Source organism: Camelus ferus, chromosome 1 (genome assembly GCF_009834535.1).
Source record: "Camelus ferus isolate YT-003-E chromosome 1, BCGSAC_Cfer_1.0, whole genome shotgun sequence".
NCBI lineage: Eukaryota > Metazoa > Chordata > Mammalia > Artiodactyla > Camelidae > Camelus > Camelus ferus.
Window position 1 is genome coordinate 119609818 of NC_045696.1, and position 25129 is coordinate 119634946.

At 37.6% G+C, this 25129-nt stretch overlaps 1 protein-coding gene across 8 annotated transcripts in view; it reads left to right on the forward strand.

The window, feature by feature from the left end:
• The window catches only part of ANKRD28 (ankyrin repeat domain 28), a 155162-nt gene that overhangs the window by 34500 nt on the left and 95533 nt on the right, over window positions 1-25129 (forward strand). For 2 of the 8 annotated variants that reach the window (XM_032489100.1, XM_032489133.1), the window contains exon 2: window positions 6355-6426. The exons of 5 other annotated variants lie outside the window; for them this stretch is intronic. In XM_032489100.1, coding sequence (XP_032344991.1) covers window positions 6421-6426 — 6 coding nt within the window. In that variant the 5' untranslated portion in view covers window positions 6355-6420. Of the gene's footprint in view, window positions 1-6354; window positions 6427-14835; window positions 15006-25129 lie in introns of those variants that run through there. One more of the 8 variants, XM_032489124.1, reaches the window with a different exon arrangement.

Consider the following 25129-nt stretch of genomic DNA (forward strand, 5'->3'; position numbering starts at 1 on the left):
ACCAGCAAAAGGTGAGGTCTGAGAGGGTCCCCCACTGTTTCCACATCTTCAAAATGGATCACCCCCTTAGCATATTGAGGCTTCAGTGTCAAGATTATTTATTTCAGGGGATTCAGTTTGTAGGTGTGATGAGTTGAATCATTGGCCACATGATTGGACTCATTCTCCAGCCCCCCTCCCTTCCCTGGAGTTCAGGAGGTCTGGCTAATGTCACATGGCACAGCCCCAGTCTTGTCACATGGTGCTTCTTTCCAGCATGGTCCACCCCAATCTGGAACAATCTAGGGACCTGCCTGAGTCTCCTCATGAGCATAAACCAGTGTATGGTCCTCGGAGCTCACCACGAATAACAAAGACACTTCTGTCACTCAGGAAATTCCAAAGGTTTAGAAGTTCCCAGGTACCCAGGACAAAGACTGGTCAAATTCTTTATTATATTACAGCTACATATATCACTATGTTCCTGTGCAAATGTGTCAAGTATAGGGTGAATTCCTCTTTCTCCTCCGTCTTTCTTTTCCTACCCTACATGGTTTAATAATCAAAACCAGATAAAGGTATACTCAAGAAGTGTTTTTGCCACTTTGTGTCTCATGAGTAGAATTTGTACAGCACATTCCAAATGAATAACCGTGTCAGTTTCCCCTGTATCCTTAGTGTTCTCTATGCAGATAAAAGCAAATACAAACATGTCGTCTTCTTCTCTTGTTTGACTTGAAAACACACAACACAAAAGCTGCGAGTCGAGTTTATTCAGCCTGGGAGACAGGTTTAGATAGCTTAGATAGCTCTGAGAAACTGCTCCAGAGAGGTGAGGGGGAGGCGGGTATATATGTGATTTTGGCAGAGGGTGTGCATGCGACCAGGCACACATCTCAGTAGAAGGTTGCTCGTAATCACGAGGCAGAGACATATCAGTTAATGGTTTTAGTGCCTTTCTAAGTTTGGGAAGATGTAATAGTTTGGGGTTCATAAAATTTTCTCCTAAAATTATCTAACTCTGAAGGCCTGTTCGGCCAGTTTTTCCCAGAGCACGGAGCACCTCCTTCCCGATCTCCACCCTGAACTCCTTTCAGGGTGTGTGAAAGGCCAGCGACTGCCGTGACTCGGTCCTTGTGGACATTGTCTTCTTACACAGAGGGCATCAGCCTATAGACTGTAATGCAACTTGCTTTTTGCACTTAAAAACATATCCTGAAAGTGTATTTCCATATCAGTGGAATATGCATTCACAGTTTTGCTAGATACTGACAGTTGCTTTCCCACAGGAATTACGTTACTACTTCATTCACCCTAGGACCTACCGTTTTAGGATGAACAGTGGTACATCCATGTGGTTTAATTTGAATGTATCTTATGAGGTTGAGTGTCTCTTCATATGTTTGAGACACTGTGGTTCCTTTCCTTCTATGAACTGTTTGCTTCTATTTTTTGCCTGTTTTAATAGTGGATTCTGTTTTGTTTTTTGTTTTTTGTTTTTCCACTAATGTCTGTCAGTTGTTTCACTTTCTGGTTTAATTTTTTAATGCAGAAATTTGTGGATTTTTATGTCTTCAAGTTTTTGTGTCTTCCCTATTAGGAGACTGTTTTTCTTAAAACACTGATATGTGGCTTCTAGTATCTTTGTAGTTTTTCTTTTTTTATTAAGGTGTAAGTTAGATATAGTAAAATTTACCCTTATTAATGTAATGGTTTTGTGAGTTTTTACAAACACATAGAGTCACGTAATGACCACCACAATCCAGATGTGGAACACTCTGTCACCCCTAGAAATCCCTTCCTGCCCCTTTGTGTTCACCCTCCCCAGGTCCCCAGCTCCTAGCAACTACTTCTCTCTTTTCTGTCCTTAAGGTTTTGCCTTTTGCAGAATGTTGTAAGAAGGAACTGCTCAGGATGCAGCCTTCTGCTTAGCATAATGCATTTAAGATTTGTGTGTGTTGTTGGTATGTTCAGTTCTTGATTGTTTCCTTTTTTATTGCTGAGTTGTATTCTGTTATATGGATTTACCACACTTCATTTATCCATTCTCTAGTTGCGGAATGTTTGGATTATTTCCAGGTTTTGGAGGTTACAAATAAAGCCAGTATAAACATTCATCTACAGATTCTTTTTGAGCATAAATTTTTATTTTACTGGATTAATACCTAGGAGTAAGATTGTTGGTGTAGGTTCCACATTAATTATATATATAACTATGAGCAACTATAAGCATTAGTTTTCCAAAGTGGCTATACAGTTTTGCATTCCCACCAGTCATGTGTGAGAGTGTTCCCTTGTTCTTCATCCTCTCTAGCATTTGGTTTTGTCAGGTTTTTTTTTTTTAAGTAATTTTCGTAGGTATCTAATAGTATATCATTGTATTTTATATTGTGGTTTTCTAATGATTAATGTCCATATATTTTCATGTCTATAGTCTTTGTTGAAGTGTCAAATTGTCTACATCTTTTGCCCATCTAAAAAATTGGATTTTCCTATTACTGAGTTGTAGGAGTTCTTTATTTTGGGCATAAATCCTTTGTCACATATCTAATTTCTCTCAGTCTGAGTGGCCTGTATTTTTCACTCTTTTAGTGATGTCCTTTAAAGAACAGAAATTCTTTTCTTTGATGAATTTTTTAAAAATATATCTTTGTTTAGATTGTACTTTTGATATTATCTCTGAGAAATCTTTGCCTTCAGCAAGATCACAAAGATTTCTTCCTGTATTTTCTTCTAGAAATTTTACAGTTTCAGATTGTACATTCAGGTCTGTGATCCATTTTGAGTTAATGGTGAATTTTGGTTTCAGACCATTTGTTGGAAAGATTTTTTTTCTCTGTTGAACTGCCTTTTGCACCTTTGTCAAAAGTCAGTTGACCACGTGTGTGTGGATATGTTTCTGGACTCTTCCCTTCCATCAGATCTGTATGTCTGCTCTTTGTCCTGGTGTCACACTGTTTTGATTACTGTGGCTTTCTAGTAGTGTGACTCCTCCAACTTCATTGTTTTTAAAACCTGTTTTGGCTTTTTTCACTGCCTTTCCATATTCATTTTTGAATCTTGTTTATTCATTTCTACAAACACCATTGGGACTTTGATTGGAATTACATTGAATCTATAGATTAAATGAGGAAAGATTGAAATCTTAACAATAATGAGTCTTCCAGTGGGTGAATGTGGCATCTCTCTTCATTTATTTAGTCCTTTGGTTTCCTTTATCAATACCTTATAATTTTTAGCATATGGATTTTGCACATATTTTGTTAAATTACACCTTAGTATTTCAACTTTGGGGGCGCTATTATAAATGGTACCACCTGAAAAAATTTTATTTCTAGTTCATTGTTGGTATGTAGAAATACAGTTGTGTTCTGTGAATTTGCTAAACTTACTCATTAGTTCTGGAAACTATTTTGGAGATGTCTGTGGGACTTTCTGCATAGACAGTCATGTTGTCTGCTAATACAGGCGGTTTTCTTTCTTTTTTTTCCCCCAAAGTGTATGCTTTTTATTTCTTCTTATCATCCTGCTGCAGTGGCTGGGCGCTCCAGTGTGATAGGAGTGTGAGGGCAGGCCCTGACTCATCTCCTATCTCTGGGAGGGGTCTGGCCATAGTTTCCCAGTAAACACATACAGCTCAGCATGGTGCGCACTTAGCAAAGGAGTCCTAGTTACTTTTATTTCTCGTGGCCTCCACTTGTGATATCATTCATTGACTGGTGTGTCATGTGACTCCTAATGCATCATGTGTGTATACCGCCCCCCACCACACACACACAGAGCACTTGAACTTCTGTCAGAGCACTTACTGCACTGCTTTGCAGTGTACTTGGTACTTTCTCCTTTCCTAGAAGATGAGTATCTGAGGGGAATAAGAGATGGTGCTCTCCCCGCGCAAGTCATGTTGTGAATACTTGGTATTAGACTGGACCATGTGAAATTGCTGGTGTTAATTTTTAACCTGAGGCATCTTGTATCTGCCTGAGACAAAAAGAGAAAAACAAAAGAAGGTGAAAATTATCTTCTGCTGACAAGATGCAAACATCGTCTGCGGGATGTCCATGCAGAACCAGTGGTTCATCGCTGTGGTGTGCGGAGTCCTGGAGCCGGGTGTGCTGGTGTGAGTGGAGCGTGGCCCTGTGCTGGAGGAGATGTCGTGCTGTGGGGGACTGGGTGTTTACACTGTCAGATGTGTTCAACTCTGATTAATCTGGAATTATGTGCACACTTTAGCCTTGGTTTGAATCCACTCATGATCCTTGGTTTGAATTCACTCGTGATTTCTACAGATAAGTTACCGTGAAGTTTGACATACTTTGCTGTGTTATAATTTCATGTGAAAAGATAATCTTCGTACTTTTTTTGGTTTGATATAAGTCCCTTAGCATCTTGAGGGTTGAGTAAACAGAATAGTACATTAAGTGCACCAAACATTTTTCCTTTTGAAATAAGTTGATATTTCAAAAGAAGAGGAGGAAGCTGTTAAGGCAGTCATAATGCAAAAACTAGGTTGCATTTCCTTATTCTAATTTTTTTGTGTAGTGTTTTTTTAATTGTAAATTATATATGGAGGGAAGCAATATTTTTGTACTTTATATATTTTATATAATATTTAGGCTCAAGCTGGCCTTTTACCACCCCATTTTACAAGTCTGGGAAAAGGGATGTATGAGAGATTTTGTGTAAGCTTCATGAAGCCAGGAACAGTTACTCTTGTTCACTGCTGTATTCCTTGTACTTAGCACATTTGTAGTTATTAACAAATGATTGTTGAATAATAATTCATGGGGGATAGGAGGCCAGGCTTGCTGGATTTGTTTAGAGTTAAAAAAGCATGTAATTTTTACATGAGATATATGAATATCAGCACAAATGAAAGATAATTGTAATTACTTGTTGCTTGATAAGCATCAAAAGATTCCCATAGTTTTTGAGGCAATTAAATTGTATTGGTAAATGCTATAGTGACAGAAGGCTGTTAATCAGGAATTTGCTTATGATACTGTTTTGAGTCTGACTATTAATATAACAAGGTGAAAATATAACTTAATGCCTATAAAACAACATCTTTCATTTGAAACCCTTGTTTAAAATATGGGAGTCAGGGAAGACTACCTTTGACTTGGTAATAATATTGAAAATGTTAAGTACTCAGGAAATTTACTTTCTTTTGTGTTTGCTGCCACCAAATGGCAAACTAATAATATTACTATGTCTGTGGCATTAATATGGTAGAAGACATAGTAAAAGTAATGCCCCTTGAATATTTTTTTGACAAGGTTAATTTTTTCATAAAGAGTTTTTTGACAAGAGGAGAAGTAACAAATTTTAATATGCTCAGAACTGCAGCTATCCTTCCATCAGGGTGGGTAACATCTTTTAGCCTACTGGGCATGCACATGAGAACATCGCAGTAATCACCATGACAGCAGTGATTAAAACTGATGATGCTTTTGGACTAATAAGAAATGTGGTTGACAGTATTCTTTTATACAGAGAGTTTAATTCTGACATTTGGTCTTTGTAAGTCATTGTACCTGAGAATTAAGGCTCCAGGATACTTTAGGCCTAATTTTACTTGTTTGAAGGCAAGCCATTTCACTAAAAATAACTGTTGGGATATGTGCCTGGAAAAATGGTTATGTAAGAGGGAAAAAAGAGAAGCAACCCAAATGTTCAATCTTAGAAAATTGGTTAAATACAGTAAGATATTACTTTTGAACGTAATGTTATATAGTCATTGAAAGTGTTACAGAGGAATAGTTAAGAGCGTGGGTAAAGTACACATTGTTCAGTGGAGGAAGATGGAGAGAAACAAGTTACTAAACAGTATATATGTTATCACGAAGTTTTTCTTAAGTTCATATATAGTAAATAATTAACCAGTGTTCATCTTTGGAAGATATTATTGTTATTTCTTAAATTTATGGATTTCTAAAATGAGTATGTTTTAAATTGAGTATGTAAGGGATTGCATAGATTGAATATTTCATACTTTATGGACAATTTTTTAGATTAAGGCATCCCCATAAAATTGCTTGGTAAGTGTTCTAGAAAATGTATTTGGATTTTTTTTCATTGATGAGAATATCTTGTTGCTAGCAATTCTAATAAGACTCTAACCCCACTTTTTGGGTCTCTTCACAGAATCCAGTAAGAAATCGTTTATATATAAAGAAAACCTTTAAAAATAGAAACTCTGTCTAGTTACACATTAGTAATTTTCTTTCTTGATAGTAGGGTAAAACTAAATTAGAAATTACTAAGACTTTTGAATATTATCTGATAATTCAAGGTATTAGTTATTTTTATAACATAGCCCTTCATTTCCAGGGTCAGCATATTCTTGCTTTTGATATCTGTTTTCTGCTACAGGCCTGAGATGGGAATTGAAACAGTACCCCTACTGCTTCCACCAGAGGAAATAGTGTGGGAATCCCTATGATGGTAGGTCCTTCCCCGTGGTCTCTGCAGTAGTAGAGGCAGCGCTTGTCATTTGTTAGTTTGTTGCTGTTCATGCCTCCTCCTAATTTAAACTTTGCTTTTATACATTATGTGTGTGAATAATTACTTAGTGTCAGCCCGAATCCTGTATCATAGACATTTTGTTGATACGTGGTGGGCCGCTGTATTTGATGGAAGACTTAGTGTAGCAGCTTACTTAATAACTCAAATAGATTTTCAGGGGAGGGGGTTTGAGAATCTAAGATCCCTATGTGTTGTAACTTGAAGAAGAGAATATTAAATAGCTGAAAATAATGGTTCTGCAGTAGATTTACTTCTCCTGAAACAGGAGTGTGTTCCCGGATGTTTGGTCCTTCTCCAGCTGTGTGCACCCCCTTGCTCGTGGCTTGTTCTCCATGTTGTGTGTTTGTGGTGTACACCGTAGCATTGTTCGCCACCAGTCACCCCGGGGAACCTCAGTTAGGAGAGTGACTCCTGCGTTTTTAGTGAAAGTAGTTTAAAAAAATCTGGAGGTCTTAGACTCAAGGCACCATGAAGCCAAGATAAGCTAGTTTGATATTGTTGATGTGGTTTGTTAGGTGTCTTGTTTGAAATTCAAACATACTGAAAGATTGTGTAGAAAGGAAGAAACTTTGGCCCAGTAATTGGCTTCTTTACCATTGTCAAGCTGCAACCTACTAGATTTTTTGTTAAATAGTTTACGATACATACTATTTGATATTAAGTAGACTTAATGTGATGTTGTTTGAAAACAACAAAAAAATCAGCCTTGTTAGGTTTTTGTTACAGTTTTTAGGTAAATTAAACTTTTTTTTTTTTAAAGAAGAGGGTGATCAGGAAGCTGTTATTGAAGGCTGAAAAGTTTTATCCATCTCTCTTCTGGTAGAGGGGGAGCAGACTATTGGGAAAACATTATTAGGTTGTGTTCTTCAATTTGGAATAATTTCAGCCACATTAAATATTCCAATTTTCTTTAGGAATTCCGTGTGAATTAACCAATTATGATTCTTTACCTGGCTTTTCAGGATTATCTACCAAACTATCACTTTAATAAAAACAAAACATAGGTTGCCTCTCATTTGTTGTTACCTGGAATGGCCCTTGCTGAATAGAATTCCACTGGAAATTCACCCATCAAGACACCTTATTTCTGTTCTTTATAAACTTTTCTAACCTTTGGCTCAGGAAAGGTTTTGAGTGAGTCTGGAAATAATCCTGTCTTAATTCAGTCAAGTATTTGTGCCATGGGTGGGCAAGTCAGAAAAAGGAAAAATATCAAACTCAAGATAGTAAGATTAAGATTTGATTAGGAAAATAGTGACAAATAATAGACACAGACCATCAATATCACTTAGCCCATTTGTATTTTTCTTTCCTGGTAATATATGATGGAGAGCATGTAAAGTCAAACACATACAAGTATTTTTTGCAGTATCATTGCAATATAAGTTGTAATTTTCACCTTTCACCACTAGATGGTGCTTTTGCATTGGTTTCTGCAAATTTTCTAAATTTACTGAAGGAATCATTTTTAAATTCTTCATAAAGAACAGTGAAATTAAGATAGTAATATAGTTGGTCATATAGATAGGCAAATTAAAACTAGTGAAATATAACCATCGTTTGTGATCAAATATGCAGTTTAGTTTTTTAAAAAAGATAAAAAGTCCTTGTGTACAAAATGGTTAAGAGCTATACTTGACCAGATTTTCTAATATAATCTTCAGTCCACCACCTTTAGAAACAGCTTAGATGTTTTGAACTTTTGGTTGGTACTGTAATCTAAATGCAATCTAAATCACAGTTTCTTAATTTGTAATGTTAAAAAAAATTCACATAACTCAGGCTTTAAAAATTGTCCTTGATCATTTTGTCTTTTTCTCCTACTCAGTAGCTAACCAAACTGCTTTCATTGACGCCTTATGTTATATTCAATTCTCTTTTGTTAGTTACCAAATGACTTTTTGATCATTATCCTGCTTGAATAAATTGAATGCTTAGGTCTGCAGAGCTTATTTTGGATTGTGACAAGGTTGTAGAGATATTCTGTCAAGGAAATAGTCATCTCATGCTATAAAGCATTCATGTATTTTAAAAAGCAACGTAAGTACAGGCTATAGAACATCATTGTCACCAAACTCCTTTCTCTGAGCCCTTTTCTCCAGTCTAGTCTGTCACTACTATTTCTTGGCTGAGATTGTTTATATAAAAATAAAGTTATAAAAACAAGCATTTAAATGACCCCTTCTTGGAGTCTACTCCCCGCTAGCTATTTGACAGCTTGTGAAGTGTGGATTTAGAGGCGGGCTTCAAGCCTCGACAGCCTTGGTCGGCTTTCAGGGCCCAGCTGCCCCAGAGTGCAGGTGAAGGGCTTTGGCTTCATAGGTTTGCTTCTTAACAGTGAGTCTTCCACCCAGGCCGTATTTAGGTTTTGCTACCAAGTCTTACTACTTACTGGGATGTGAATTTTTGTCATTTAACCCCACTGGGACTTCCTTTACATGTAAAGTAGAGATGGAGTTTAGCAAATCCTGAGTCAGGAATAATGTTACTCAGGAAAAAAAAAATATCTGCACATACGAAAGAAAGAACAAAGTATCCATAATCCTGCCACTGCTCTAACTAATCTACTGTTGTTGCTTTTTAAGAAAAAAATATTCTGATCATTATTTAACTTAATTAGAATCACATTGTGTGTGTGATGTTTTCCACTTAACACTGTTACATGCTTTAAAAAATTAAGTTTCTAAATACCATTCAGGTTCATTGTATGATATAGTCTATATTTTAAATCATTTTATAGTTTAACATGTAGGTTTTAAAAAATACTTTGTTATCAGTGATGCTTAGTAAAATCTTGATATGTAAATTTTATGGATGTCACATTACTTCCTTATGTCTCCATTCTTGCAAGTAGGAATGCTAGTCAAAGAACTTCGAAAGGTTGATCAAGGCTTTTGATAAATTCTTTTCCCAGAAAAGTCCCAATTTATTCCTGTTATCAGCCTTTGTGGCCTTTGGCTTGACTGTTTCAATAGCATATTGTTTTTCCTCTGTCTTTAGTGTCACCTCATTTTTAGGTCATCCTTCACACCACATCCACAGTGAGGCCACTTAAGATACAAATCTGATTATGTCACTTTTTGACCTAAACATTTTTAGTGGGTTCCCCATCATCATTCTGCAGTTAAAATGTATATGCATTAATGTGGTGTTTCACGGCCCTTCATGGTTTGGCCCCTGCCTAATTTTCCCACCTTCTTTGCTGCAACCCTGCTGTGTGTTCTGTGGACAAGCAGTGGGGAGGGAGCATTCCAGGCAGCGGGAGCAGCGTATGCAGTGGCACAGCTGCATGAACTGACTTGCTGTTGGAACAAGTCGTTTGTATTCATGAAACTGCAAGACAAGACAGTGGTGGGTATCTCCAGTGTTGTGTGCGTCAGTAAAGTTTAGTTGACTAAAAGCAGACAGATAACATTTTATCTGTGAGAAGTGATTGGTGATATAGAGAATTGTTAATCCGGATTTTTTGTTACAAATGGCAGAAATCCCAACTCAAAGTGGCTTAAATGTAAAAGGAATTTGACTGGTCAGGTAGTAGGGATGGTCCGGCAGAGCCCCATCCAGGACTTGGTGATGGAGTCCCCATCAGCCTCACCCTTTTAAAGCTCTGTCCTTTTCTTCTTTCCTCCAGGCAGTTTAGCTTACATTTCCTTATAATCCCAAGAGAAAAAGAGTATTTTCCCTGAAATCTTAGGCAGGAAAGTAAAATCCTGAGGAAGATCCTGTCTGGCTTTGGTTCTGTGTTCCTCCCTGAACTAAACATTGGCTAGAAGTAGGTGATACTCTGGCCAGTCCTGGGTCCTTGTAGGTCTTTGGACCAGAAGCACTCCCTAAAGCCAGGGATTCTTGTGAGAGAACCCATGTCTGCTGCAAGGATGGATGGGGCTGGAGAAGGCAGAGTCAGGAGTGGAGGGACCAGTTAGGAGGTGGTTTTGAGAAGTCAGGTGAGGACTGAAGTGGATCTGAACCAGGTCATTGTGGGTGAAGAGAGTTTAGAAAGATTTTAGGTGAAATGCCTAGAACTTGGCAACTAAGTGGGAGATAAAGTAAGGGAAGGCTTCTAGATAATTCTTCTTGTGTCAGGGCTACTATGTACATGGTGATGTCATTGCTATTAACCAACCTGGGAATTTCAGAAGACGAACACTTTGGGGGAGTGGACTCAAGGTGGAAAGTTGAATTTTGACAGTAAGTCTGAGAGAATATGGAATATGCAGGTGAAATGGCCCATTGAGCATTCAGAAGTTGTGTCTGGAGTTTAGGACTGGGAATAAAGACCTGGAAGTTTCACCTAAATGATGGTTTATGTAATAGAAATAGATGAGCTTGTCCAGGAAGAGATTGTAGACCAGGAGGAGGGAAAGTGGGATGAATAGAAAAGCAGTGTTTAAATATAGGGGGTGGAAGGAAAGCCAAATGACAGGGACTAAAAAAGAAGGTTTAGAAAAATAGGTGAAATTTTTATGGACATGGCAAGAAGACAGTTTAATAAGATCACTGGTGCCCAGTGTTTTGGAGTAGTTGAGAAAAATGAAGATTTACAGTTGGTCATCATTGGTGACCTCAGGGCAGTATCAGCTGAGTGGTGGCTGAGCATGGGATCTGGTTCCAGTATGGAGAGACAAGTGGAAGATGGAGTGGTAGCTTGTTAGGGAGGCAGAGAGGTTTTCTGTAGGCTAAGGAAGAGGGACAGAGACAGCAGTGAGGGACAAATCAGAGTGACATAAGAAAAGGGTCAGAATTGGTAGAGTCAGGTCTGTTAAGAAGATGGAAATATCTTGAATAAACATCCTTTTTCCCTCTGTGCCTACAGGCTCTTCCCATGAGAAGGCCGAGACCCTGAGGTTAGGTTCCTGGTGTGTAAGAAGGGTGTAGTAGGTGACTACTGAGTGAATGAGCGATCAGAGGGGAAAATGGAAAATACAGATATTTGTGGGGGAGAACTGGAAGGAGGGCGAAGGAACCCATCTCCGCTGTCCTCTTTCCCTCTCTGGTGGAATGCCCAGAGATCAAACCTCTCCTGCTTACCTCAAAGCTCTGCTGGGTGGAACCAGTGCCAGGACAGGTGGGGCGTGTCCTTCAGCTAGGAAGAGCTGCTACCGTGGAAGGGAGGGCTGCTTTCCATTTCTGGCATCTTAATTTTGAAAGGGACTTCAAGTCAGATGATACTCAGCTCTCAGCAGCTCAGAAATCCCGCTGGCTTCCTTAACAGCTGCTAATTTCACTTAGCTTAGGTTCTTGATGTGTGGGACGAGCCAGGCTTCCGAGACAGATGGGCCTGGGTTAGAATCCAGTTTCTTCCACCTCTTTGCCATGTGAACTCCAATTTTGACTTGTCCAGCTCACAATTTATCTTGAAATGGGAATTTAAAACTATCTTGCAGGCATGTTGTTACAAACTTAAATGCCTGGAACGGTAGGTAGTTGGGTGACCTGGGATGTTCCTCCCTGCCCTCTGTGAGCAGCCAGCCCTGTTCAGACAACAATGCCAGATTGAAAGCACTGTCGTGTATTGAACCAGAGTTCCCCTTCCTGCTTGTTATTGTTCATTGACCCTAGTTCTTATTTCTAGAACTGTGCAATTTGGTATCCCTTCACAGTGATAGCACTTCAGATAGTTTAAAGCTACCGTGTTCTCCGTGACTCCTTTTCAGACAGAACACCTTCAGAGTCATTGATACTTAGAACATGGTTTTTAGACCCACCATTGTCTGGGAGTTGCGTGTGTTCTGGTCTCATTACTCTGGATGTGGCTTCATCCACGTCTAGTAATTATAGTCTTCCTTTTCCTAGAGGAGAAAAGTGAGATTAATAGGAACCATTTTTGGCATAAAACTTTGATTTTAATTGGTCAAAATCAAAGTGAAATCTTATAGTTTCATATTCTGAAGTATACTATTCTCTTGGGTCGATAGCATTTATGAAATGACTGCCTAAAATTTATCTCAAGATAAATTATTGATGACTGATTTTTTTTCCCTTAAAAAAAAAAGTCTTTGGAGCCCTCAAAGTATCATCCAGTACTAATGTGTTGTAATTAACTCATAATGGTGGGAAAATTAAACTATTGAAATAAAATGCCAAGATTTGATTTTTCTGTGTAGAAAATAGTGTACTGCTGGTTGCTTACTCACTGGTCATCACTCACTTCCTTCCTTGCCGACCCCCAGTTTTGTTCGGTGTCCCACCTCCATCCTGCATGACTTGGAGAAGCCCTAACAGTGTAAGCCAGTCGTGGTAATCTTCTCTGCCTAGCAGTGATTGTTTAGGAAGGGACATGTGAGCCAAGTCTGGTCACGTATCAGGGAAAGTCAGTTTAGGTAGCTTCTGAGAAAGTCTTCCTTGTCCCTAAAAAGGGAGACGCAGAAGGAAACTCCCCTTTTGCTGGACAAACAGTATGTGTCTGATATGATGCCTTGACGTATAGGAGGCGTCATCTTGTGACTGTGGAGAGAATTAGCCAAAGGGCCATGCTGAGTCTGATGGAAAAGCTGGAAGGCGCCCAGATGTCCTACATGGAAGCATTGAGTAACTGAATCAGTCACCTTGGAGCCACCTTATTTCACTTCCCTTTGTTTATGGTAAGACTCTATTGTTTAAACCAGTTGGGTGTAACATGCTGTTTTATTTTAGTTTGGAATAGCCCTGATGTTAAAGAACAAACATATTTTGATAGTCTGTTGTGCAGAAAAGTAGGTGCTTTATGGAAGGCCCATTAAGATGTAGTGATGGGCCTATTAAGATATCTTAATAGGCCTCATAATATTAGGATCACATTAGAATTGTACTGGGGCAAAGTTTCATAAGTATTCTTGCATTACTGAATGTTCTGATCATGAACAAAACAGACCAAAAAGTCCTGTAATACAATAAGTGAGAGCAGGTTTAACCAGCCAGTTATCCAAGAATGGGCTTGTTATCAGATCTGACAGGGACTTCTTCCCATTAAGGAAATTAAAAATTGACTGCATCTAAAGGAATTCATTTTATTCTGAAATAACATTAAGTTATAAGTGACTTTTTACAAGGTTATCAAGAGCATGAAAATCTATTTATGCAAAAAAAAAAATTCCATGTCTTGAAACACGTTAGAAACACCCTTTCCTTTTTTCAACAATAGAAGCTGCTTCATAAAATTTTAGATAGCACTCTTTAATAAAGGGAACTAAAGAGTATGAAAAATGTAAATTATCTGAGTCATCTCTTGGATTTTAAAGTAGTTACTTTTAGTATTTTTTGTCTCCACCCTTCTATGGTTTAGAAAGATGTGAATCACTTTCCTTAGTATTTCCCTACTTAGCAAAGGAAGTGGCGTATGCAGTCCCAGTTTGTGTGTGAAATAACTACTGTGCACTGCAGATCTTACTGCACTTGTGGGAATTCCTTGGATGGCTCATGTAATTATTGCTTATAAAGGTAAACATTGGGTAACCATAGCAATTTTATTTTAAATTGAAAATTCTCTCCCTTCAGCTTTTAAAGAACAGTATCTTGGTAACTCCATTTACCCCAGTGTCACCACATTGTAGAAACCAGAATGAATTGCATATAACCTTCCCTCAATTATTTTTTAAAGAAAGACAGAAATTCAGCCTGTTTAAAATAAAAATGTTCTACTCTACTACTTTGTAATATTGGACTTAAGTTGTCTTTGAAACAGTTGCTGAAAGATTGTTCATAATGCAAATAAAAATGTAATTATATTTCAGAGAATGTATTTATCGTGGGCCTAGGAAACCTAAGTCACATGCCAAACATGCTGCTAGTTAACATAAATTCCAGCTCAAAATTATACTAATAAGAGATCAAATAGGATATTTTTCCAAATACAGAATGTAAAAAACTTTAATTCAGTCTGGCCTTCCAGTCCAGTCTGAATGATGAATATTTTTGCTTCATTTCATACTACTTGTTGATGTAATCAAAAGAGTGAAGAAAATAATCTAACTTCTAAAAATACTGATTAAAGTAAGTAAGTAAATAAATAAATAAAAATTAAAAAATGATTTAAATAAATCAGTTTAAACCAACTGGTTTAAACAATAAATACAGTGCTGCGTGCTTGATAATAGAATAGGTTCCCCCCCCCCAGTATTTTTGGCATGTTGAATATATTCTAGAAAACTACCTGTATTGTTATATTTGGCTTGTTAAAATTTTTTGCTTGCATACTTTTTAAAGAAAATAGTTACTTTCCTCAAGATTGAAGTCTGACCTTAAGTTCTCTTACATAACTCTTGAACCTGCACTCTTCGAAAGCCCGTTCCTCTCCTGTCTTAACGGAAGCTCAGCGTTTTCTAAGTCTGTGCTTCTCCGGGGTCTTCTCAGGTGTAGCCGTTCCTGTGCTCGCGGCCAGTACGCCTTGGGGAATGTTGCTGTCTGCCTGCCTGTAAACCCGTCCTCCTTCTGAGGCACCTGCCGTCTGGCTGGGCGACCTGCGGCCCTGCGGCTCTTTCACTCCCAGTTCCCTCTGGATCCGTGTCCTCTCCATCGTCCAGGTGACTTCATTTCTTACCAGGCGACACTTCGAACATCATGCTTCTCAGTTTAACAGCCTCTACGCCGGTGACCATCTGCACTTGGCTCTGACCACAAACTCCAGTGACCCCATCCCACCACTGGCTGGTGTACTGAAACTACCTTTTTTTCTGTGTTGTTATTATTATCCAGCATAGAACCCATGACTCGTTTCAACTGCTAAACACCCACCTCTACTCCTTTTCAACTTTATCCTTTCTCTTCCACTTACTAGTCGCCTACATCAACTCCTCCCTCCTGTGTGAAGGGTGCAGATGCTCCCTTCATGCCTCATCTGCATTCTGATCTTCCCCTCTCTTTCTGCATCTGTGCGCTCTTCTTTCATCACTATTTTTCAGTTGTTCCACTTTTCTTTTTTCTTAAAGTGTTGTCTTGCAGTCCATGAACATAGGATATCTTTCCACTTATTAATGGCATTTTTAATTTCTTTCATCTGTGTTAGTGATTTTCAGTTTACACATCTTTTACCTCCTTAGTTAGGTTTATTTCTAAGGATTTTATTGTTTATGAAGTTTCCTTTTCAGTATAGAAATGAAACTTATTTTTGTTCAGTTTGTATCCTGCACTTTGACTGAATTCATTAATTAGTCCTGACACTTCCTTTGTGGAGTCTTAAGGGTTTTCTGCATTAGATCATGCAGCACAAGACCTGTGAACAGGGACAGTTTTACTATTTCCTTTCTGATTGGAATGCCGTTTGTTTTTCTTGCCTAACTGATCTGACTAGGAATTCCACTACTGTGTTACGTAGAAGTAGCAAGAGTGAACATTCTTGCCATTTTCCTGATCTTAGAGAAAAGCTTTCAATCTTTCACCATTGAATTTGTGGGCTTTTCATATATGGCCCGTATTAAGATAATTTCCTTCTGTTCCTAGTTTGTTTCAAGTTTTTATCATGAAAGGGTGTTGAATTTTGTCACGTTTTTTCTGTGTCTGTTGATATGATTGCAGTCTTTTTTTATCCTTCATTGTCTTAATGTTGTGTGTCACATTAATTGAGTTTTGTGTGATGAACCATGGTTGCAGGCCTGAGTTAAGTCCCACGTAGTCATGGTGCATGTTTCTTTTAATGTGCTGTTGAATCTGGTTTGCTAGTATTTTGTGGAGGACTTTTGCACCTGTGTTCGTCGGGAATATTGACATGTAATTTTCTTGCAGTGTCTTTATCTGGCTTTGGTATCAGGGTGATTCTGGTTCATAAAAGGAGTTTAGAAATTATTCTTCCTCCAGTTTTTGGGGAGAGTTTGAGAAGGATTGGCATTATTTCTTTAAATGTATGGTAGAATTCAGCTGTAGAACCATGTGGTCCTGGGTTTTTCTTTGCTGGGAGGTTTTGATTACTGATGCAGTCTCTTTTCTAGTTATAGGTCTGCTCATATTTTCTATTCATGATTCAATCTTGGTTAGCCAGTATGTGTTTAAGTACTTATCCTTTTTTAGTTTGCACAGTTTGCTGGCATATAATTGTTTATAGTAGTCTCTCGTATTTTTTTCCCCCTGTGGCATCAGTTGTAATGTTTCCTCTTCCATTTCTGATTTTACTGAGTTTTCCTTTTTTTCTTAGTCTTGCTAAAGGTTTGTCAGTTTTGTAATTTTCTTCCTATTTTTCTGTTCTCTATCTTGTTTATTTCTGCTCTAATTTTACGTTCTTTTCTTTCTTTTGCTAACTTTGGCCTTACTCTGTTCTTTTCCTAGTTCCTTGAGGTGGAAAGCTAGGTTGTTTGAGATCTTTCTTTTTTAATGTGGGTGCTTTATTGCTATAAACTTCCCTCTTAGTACTTTTACTATATTTCATGTGTTTTTGTTTTGGTCTTAAGATATTTTTTAATTTCCTTTTTGATGTCTTCTTTGACCCACTGGTTGTCAAGAGTGTGTTTAATTTCCACATTTTCTAGTATTCTTTCTGCTGTGGATTATTAGTTTCTTCTTAAATTTGTTAAAATTTATTTTGTGGCCTAAGATGTGAGCTGTCGAGAATGTTCTGTGTTTGCCTGAGAGGAATGTATATTCTGCTGCTGCTGGGCGGAATGCTCTGTATTGGTCTGTTCGGTCTATAGCAGTCCATTTTGAACTGGTAACTTTAGTTTCATACAAAAACTGTACACTTCTTCCTACCTACACTTTGTTATTGATGTCACAGTTTACGTATTTTTATGTTGTATATCCATGAATGTATTTTATAGTTAGTCATGGCAGAAATATTTAGGAAACATCAACTGAGGCCATTATCTCTAAAGTGGTTATTTTCCTGTAGAACATTCTAACAAAAGGTATTCATATTAGTGATTCTGAGCCGCCATAACAGTCTCAAGTATGTTCTTTTCCTTAAGACAGTAATGTAGATAGCATATTTAAGGACGAAAAGTTAGTCCTTAGAGGTTTAATACGGTGTTGTACGACATGATAGTCACTAGCCCAGTGTGGCTGGCTTCTGTAACTGAGGAACTGAATTCTGAATTGTGTTTCATTGTCTTAGTTATTGGGAAACTTTTAAGTATGTTTGAAACAACTTGAGCATGTATATTTATATTCTCAACTGTAAAATTTATGAAATCTGAATAGAAATCAGTTATTTCCAATGGAAGTTCTATGTTTTCATTGAGATATGCTGTAAGTATAAAATACACAGCAAATGTTGAAGGCTTAGTTTAAAACGTAAAATATCCGATAACTTTATGTTGATTACAAGCTGATAAAATATTTTGGATATATTTAATTACACAAAATATTATAGTTAATCTTACCTGTTTCACGATTTTAAAATGTGTTTACTGGAAATATTTTAGGTTACCTAATTTTAGGCTCACTTTATATTTCTATTAGATGACATTTATCTACACTTTGGATGGCTAAACCATAATTCTTGCATTGTAAGTTTTACTGTTAAATAGTTTTAGGGTTTCAACTATTTTTTTACTCAGAAATACGATCAAGAGTAAGTTTTGATATTAAATGTTCTAGCTGGTAGACCTTTGGTTTCTTGAGAAGACACCCTTCTAGTAAATTAAAGGAGGGAAAATTAGTGACAGTGAAGTTGTTACAGATAGCTTTGTAAAAGACACCTTTTTTTAGAGTGGACAATTAGAAGGTATCTTTACATATCAGTTACAATTAAATTCATGTGCTGCACTCTTTTAAAAATTTTTAAGCTTTTCTTTGGTGGGGAAGAGGTAGTTCGGCTTATTTTATCTATCTATCTACCTGTCTATCTAAGAGAGGTACTGGGGATTGAACCCAGGACCTTGTGCATGCTAAGCATGTGCTCCACCACTGAGCTCTGCCCTCTCCCCCATATGCTGCCCTCTTACCAATAACTGAATTAGTGGCAGGTATAGTCTGTACCTCTTTAGTCTTCTATATGTACTGCCTTTTACTGTCTTTTGGATTCTTACCTTGTGCTTGTTACTTTTCTCATGTATGATGGAGTACTTCATGCAGGCTGCATAGTCTTTTTTCTGCCAGCTTTATTTAGGGATAATTGACAAGGAAAGAGTGTGTGTTTAAGGTGTACAACATGACAGTTTGATACACATACACATCATGAAGTGGTTACTGCAGTCAAGCTAAAAGTGCAAATCCATCACTTTATGTAGTTATTTTGTGTATGTGTGGTAAAAACACAAGATCTACTTTCAGTAAATTCAGAATATATGTACAGTATTGTTAACCGTAGTCACCATACTGTATGTTGGATCCCTAGAATTTATTCATCGTAAAACTGAAAGTTTGTACCCTTTGACTAACATCTCCCCATTTCCCCACCCTCAGGCTTCTGGCAACCTCCATCCTACCCTCTCCTTCTCTGAGTTCAACTTTTTTAGATTCCACATACAAATAGAATCATACAGTATCTGTCTTTCTGTGTCTGGCTTATTTCACTTACCTTAATATCCTCCAGGTTCATCTGTGTTGTTGGAAATGGCACAATTGCCTTCATTTTTACTGCTGAGTAGTATTCCATCATATATACATATACCACATTTTCTTTATCCATTCATCTGTCAGTACACACTTAAGTTGTTTCCATATCTTGGCTTTGTGAATAATGTTGTATTGAACCTAGGAGTACAGAAGTCCCTTTGAGATAACTTGCTTAATTTCCTTTGGGTCTATACCCGGAAATGAGATGGTAGGATCCTGTGGTAGTTTTATACTTAACTTTCTGAAGAAGCTCCATACTGGTTTTCATGGTAGCTGTAGTATACATTCCCATCAGCAGTGCACAAGGGTTGCCCTTTCCCCACATCTTCCCACCATGTTGTCTCAGTGTTTTGATGCTACCTGTCCCAGCAGGTGTAGAGGGAAATCTCATGGTTTTGCTTTGCATGTTCGTAATGATTAGTGATGGCTGAGCCCCTTTTGTTGTTGTCATCTACCTATGGGCCATTTGTAGTTCTTTAGAAAGATACCTGTTTAGATTCTTAGCCCATTTTGAAAATCAGGTTATTTTTTTCCTTCTACAGTTTCTCACCGTTTGCCGTTACATAATATTTATTGGTGTGTAAAGCTTCATTAGAATAAGGATTGACTATTTACTCGTAATTTTATTTCCTCAGTCTAGCAGAAAGCCTGGCACATAGTAGACGATGAATAAATACACAAGAATGGATGAGTCATCGACTGACTGGATCTTACTGAGCCTCCGTTTCCCATAGATAACTGTGTAACAGTACCCACCAGTGGTGACTGAAGATTCAGTGGCAGTGTGTGTGATAAGTTTTGTTTCCTCTTCCCTTTGCTGACTTTCCTTTGCTTACCCAGGATAATAGAGTGAATTGTTCTTCAGGCTGTTTTCTGGTCAGTTACTGTGTTTATTATGTGTTGTAGCTAGTGTTTATAATTCATTTCATTTATTGAGAAGGTAAGTGGCCTCACTGTGCTGGAGTACAGGATGTAGAACAGAGCTGGAAGGGTATACATACACCCACTGACTGATGATTAAAGGGAGAGCAAGATTATCACCTAGAGTCAGGTTCTGCTCCATGCAGTAAGAGACTGAAAAATCACGACTTAAACAAGGTACAACTTCTCATCTCTCTCTTACACAGAAGTCAGGAAGTAGTCAGACCAGGGTTTCCATGGCAGTTCTGTCCCAGGAAGTGCTCAGGGACCTAGGCCCTCTAGCCTTCTGTTCCACTACCCTAGATTCTGGTCCTTGTTTGGTTTCAGATTGTGGCCATGGAACTCATCCATGTTCCAAGAAGCAGGATGGATATGCCACCTGTCCTTTTAGGAGGTTTTCTGGAAGCCACACAGCACCCCTGCTTAGAATGCTGGTTAGAACTTTGTCCTGCAGCTCCTCACTGTAAGGAAGGCTGGGAAGATACTGTCTGTCCTGTGAGACTCTGTACTTACTTAAAAACCTTAATGTTCTGGTTGAATGGAAAATGGCAAGAATGGATGCAGAATACAGGTCTTTGCAAAGAAGGCATCAGGTTAATATGTTAGCATGATAACATATTATGCAATATATAGTAATAGTGAGAGCGTTAATTTATTATTTATTATCATTATAACATACTGGTCAGGTGAAAATACTCGAGATCTTCAGATAACAGTGCTTGTCATTTTGGAAGTATGATCAAGTGCACATTTTTTTTAAATGGCCTAGTCGATAAATCCATTACATGTAGAGAATTAAATGTTATCTCTTATAGGGATTTTGCATTCATAATTTAAAATATATACAGTGACTTTTTTGCAGTGGCACAAGGAGATCTCTTACTGCATGGAGCAGAACCTGACTCTAGGTGATAATCTTGCTCTCCCTTTAATCATCAGTCAGTGGGTGTATATATACCCTTCCAGCTCTGTTCTACATCCTGTACTCCAGCACAGTGAGGCCACTTACCTTCTCAATAAATGAAATGAATTATAAACACTAGCTACAACACATAATAAACACAGTAACTGACCAGAAAACAGCCTGAAGAACAATTCACTCTATTATCCTGGGTAAGCAAAGGAAAGTCAGCAAAGGGAAGAGGAAACAAAACTTATCACACACACTGCCACTAGAGAGCAGCTGTTTCCTAATTCCCACCCTCCCCGGCGTGCTTCCACCTCATTTGCTTTATATATATACATGTATGTATTTTTACTGAAGTATAGTCAGTTTACAATGTTGTGTCAATTTCTGGCTTACAGCATAATGCTTCAGTCATACGTGAACATACATATACTCGTATTCATATTCTTTTTCACCATAAGTTGCTACAAGATATTGAATGTAATTCCCTGTGCTGTGTAGTGTGAATTTGTTGTTTATCTATTTTATACATATTAGTTAGTATCTGCAAATCTTGAACTCCTAGTTTATCCCTTCCCACCCCTTTCCTCCCCTGGTAACCATAAGTTTTCTATGTCTGAGAGTCTCTTTCTGTTTTGTAATTAAGTTTTTTTGCCTTTTTTTTTTTTTTTTTTTAAGATTCCATGTGTAAGTGATATCATGGTAGTTTTCTTTCTCTTTCTGGCTTACTTCACTTAGAATGACATTCTTCAGGTCCATCCATGTTGTTGCAAATTGCATTATTTTATTCTTCTTTATGGCCGAGTAGTATTCCATTGTATAAATATACCACAACTTTATTCAGTTATCTGTTGATGAACATTTAGGTTGTTTCTGTGTCTTGGCTATTGTAAATTGTGCTGAACATCTGATACAACTTAGTAAGAAAAAAAAAACCCAATCCAAAAATGGGCAGAAGATCTAAACAAGCAATTCTCCAATGAAGACATACAGATGGCCTATAGGCACATGAAAAAATGCTCAATATCATTAATTATTAGAGAAATGCAAATCAAAACTACAATGAGGAACCACCTCACACCACTCAGAATGGCCATCATTCAAAAGTCCACAAACTGTAAATGCTGGAGAAGGTGTGGAGTAAAGGGAACCCTCCTACACTGTTGGTTGGAATGTAGTTTTGTGCAACCATTATGGAAAACAGTATCGAGATGCCTCAAAAGACTAAAAATAGACTTACCCTATGATCCAGCAATCCTACTCCTGGGCATGTATCCAGAGGGTACCTTAATTCAAAAAGATACATGTGCCTCATTTGCTTTTAAATCTGTTCATAAGCCTTTTCTGAAGTATATGGACTAATGAGGCATGTTTTCAAGAAGATTGTTCAGGATTCTTGAACTGTGAGAAATGTTTCTGAAACATGATTTGAACTCACTTCCTTACCATCTTTTGCCATAAGCTTTTTATTTTTTAATACTCAGAGACTAGTTTGGCACAGAGTGACCACTTAGTATACCCTAGATAAAATATTTTATTCTATAATAATCAACATGGAGTTCACGGATTTGTAAGATAGGAGGAGCTTTGGGTTGACTATGCAGAAGGGAAAAATCAATTGTGTCAACAAAAGAAATTCTGTTGTAACAAAACTGGGAACCTAAAGGGAATCTTTGAGAATGTTAAACTTTTTATCAGTAAAGTGAACGTTTTAAACCAGCTTTTCCATTAAGTGACTGTGTGAAGAGCAGGAGTAACTTTTAGATGGGATACATTTTAGCGTAAAGAATGAAAGAACTGTTAAGTTGTCCGGTTGAAATTGTTGGCTTCTTACGAAGTTAACCTAATTTGGCCTAAAAAGTAAATGCCTGAAGAAGAAACCACACCCCCTTGCCATTGTTCAACTGAAAGACTTCAAAACAATTTGCACAACCTCTGTCAATGATTTTTCATCATAAGTACTTTCTCCATTCCTAATTTCTTAAATGCGTATTTACCTGTTTCCTCTTCCTTTAAGATGTGAGCTCATTGAGATGAGGGGCCTGTCTCATTCAGTAGGAGATAGAAAACAGTGCTGTGTGGTGCTGTTAATGTATATAAGATCTCGTATTTTTGTAATTTAATATGTCACGGGCCAGGACTCTTAACCCTTTCTCTTTCTCTAGACTGTAAAATACAGTGAATGTGGAAGAATGCAGAAACCGGTAGTCCTACTTCTTGTCAGATTTCCTGCTCCCTCCCCCAGGAACACTTAATAAACACTGGTCTGGCTCCTGGAGTGTGAAGACAGGCTTCTCACAGGCTCTCTAGAGGCCTGAGAAGGGTGGCGACCTAGTAACTGAATGGGATCTCCAGACACCAGTCTGAGTCACCTTACCAGTAGGGAGGAGGTTGTCAAAGTCCCCCCTTTTTTTCTCACTGGCTTCACTAGGGATATTTTTCAACTACCCTAAGTATCCATAATAAAATTATTTTTATTTTAAACTTCACTGTGAATAACATTGTAGATTCTGTTTGTCCTTTAATAGATGTTGAAATGGTTCATGGAAAGGTGAAATAAGTTGCTCATGGTCACACAATTAGGTTTGTTGGTGAGAAGCTGGATTAGAGAGTCCAGGCCATTTGGCCACAGAGCCTGTCTCCTCAGTCACTATGCTGCTGTTGCAGTATTTCTCCTGGAGACAGATCCCTGCAGATGATTATTCTTAAAAGTCCAAGAAATTTAGACCCAGGGAATTTAACCAACTTGCCCAAGAACACAGCAAGTAAAGAATGGAATCAGAATTTGAGCTCCAGGCAGGCTGACTCCCGAGCCCTTGGTGGTGGCTGTCCTCAGTGTCATTGTCTTACTGCTGTCAACTCTGCTGTCAAGTCGCTCACCTGCTGGGGGCACAAGGCTCCTTCTGCTGCACCTTAACGCCCCCCATCCCATGTTCACTGACTAAAATGTAGGAATCCTCTCCTTGCTGTCTTTTATAATTTTTGCCATTCTATTCCAGAGTCTTGTGACATAATAAAGGTTATTTCAGTGACATTATATACGGGTGGAAGAAATTGGAAGGAAACAGTATGTGTGTAACCATAGTCCCTGCCTTCAAGGAGCTTGCTTTCTGGTTGAGAAAAACCTAAGTGTGGAAGTTGACCTAGAACAAGAAAACAGGGTGTACCTGCTTAAGTCTCAGTAGGTGACCTTAGACACCAGATACTTTGGAACAAGTTAAAATTGTCTATATAAAGAAATTTTGTTTTGCGGGGGGAAAAAACCCCTGATGATAGAATATAGGATACTGTTACTTTAGTGGTTTCATTTCCAGTTGCTTCAGATATCAAGGTGATATTTTTAATTTAGCCATGTGTAGTGATTAACATCATTTTGTATGTCAGAATATTTGCATGTCTTTAATTTGGCTTAAAACCATTTATATATTTTAAAATAACTATGGGAATTGTTAGTGTATTTTAGTATTTTGTTGCAGTTATGTTAGGTTATAGGTTTTTTTCATAAATAGATACTTAATGGTTTTTGTTCTTAAATTCTGATATTATCTATATCATGCTGGGTTTTTTCTTTTTATATTTTGATAAGTAAACTGGCTTAAACATGTGAGGTAACACTAGCCCTGAAATACCTATTTATTTAGTTTAGTTTAGTTTAGTTTTTCTTTTTCTTTTCTTTTTTTAAATTGAAGTACCGTCAGTTACAGTGTGTCAATTTCTGGTATACAGCACAATGTCCCAGTCATGCATATACCTACACATATACATTGAAATACCTATTTGAAAATAACCTGTTTGGGAGTATTATCACAGTAAATGGTATGTTCCTTTGTTACCTAAATTTCTCACAGTCATAGATTATTTATCTTTTAAGATCACTTTTCTAGTCTAGTGTTGTAGGTGACAAAGATCTTAGAAGAATGTGTGCGTATAATGAGTGGAAGCAGAATAGTTGAGAAAGAGCTTGTGTTTGTAATTAGGCACAACTTTACTAATTTGTCTGACTTTGGATATAACACTTAGTTTCTCAGTCTGTTTTTCCCTCTGTGCAGTGGGAATGTAGCAGGGTCGTTGTGAATATTAAATGGAAATGTATAACACTTAGCACATCGTAAGTGTGCCAGAATAATTGTTACATTTGTTAATTAAAATGCTGGTTGATAGAACAAAGAACAAAGATGGAAGAGGAACCATGGTATTTTCTTTGTAATTTTTCTCTTGGGAAATAAATATCCCCGTCCTTGAGTAAACAGAGAAAGGGAGAGGAAACAGAGAATGCCAGCTCTAAATTGATTGTTTTTTGACATTTTGACTCTTACTTGTAGCTTTGGGGTAATT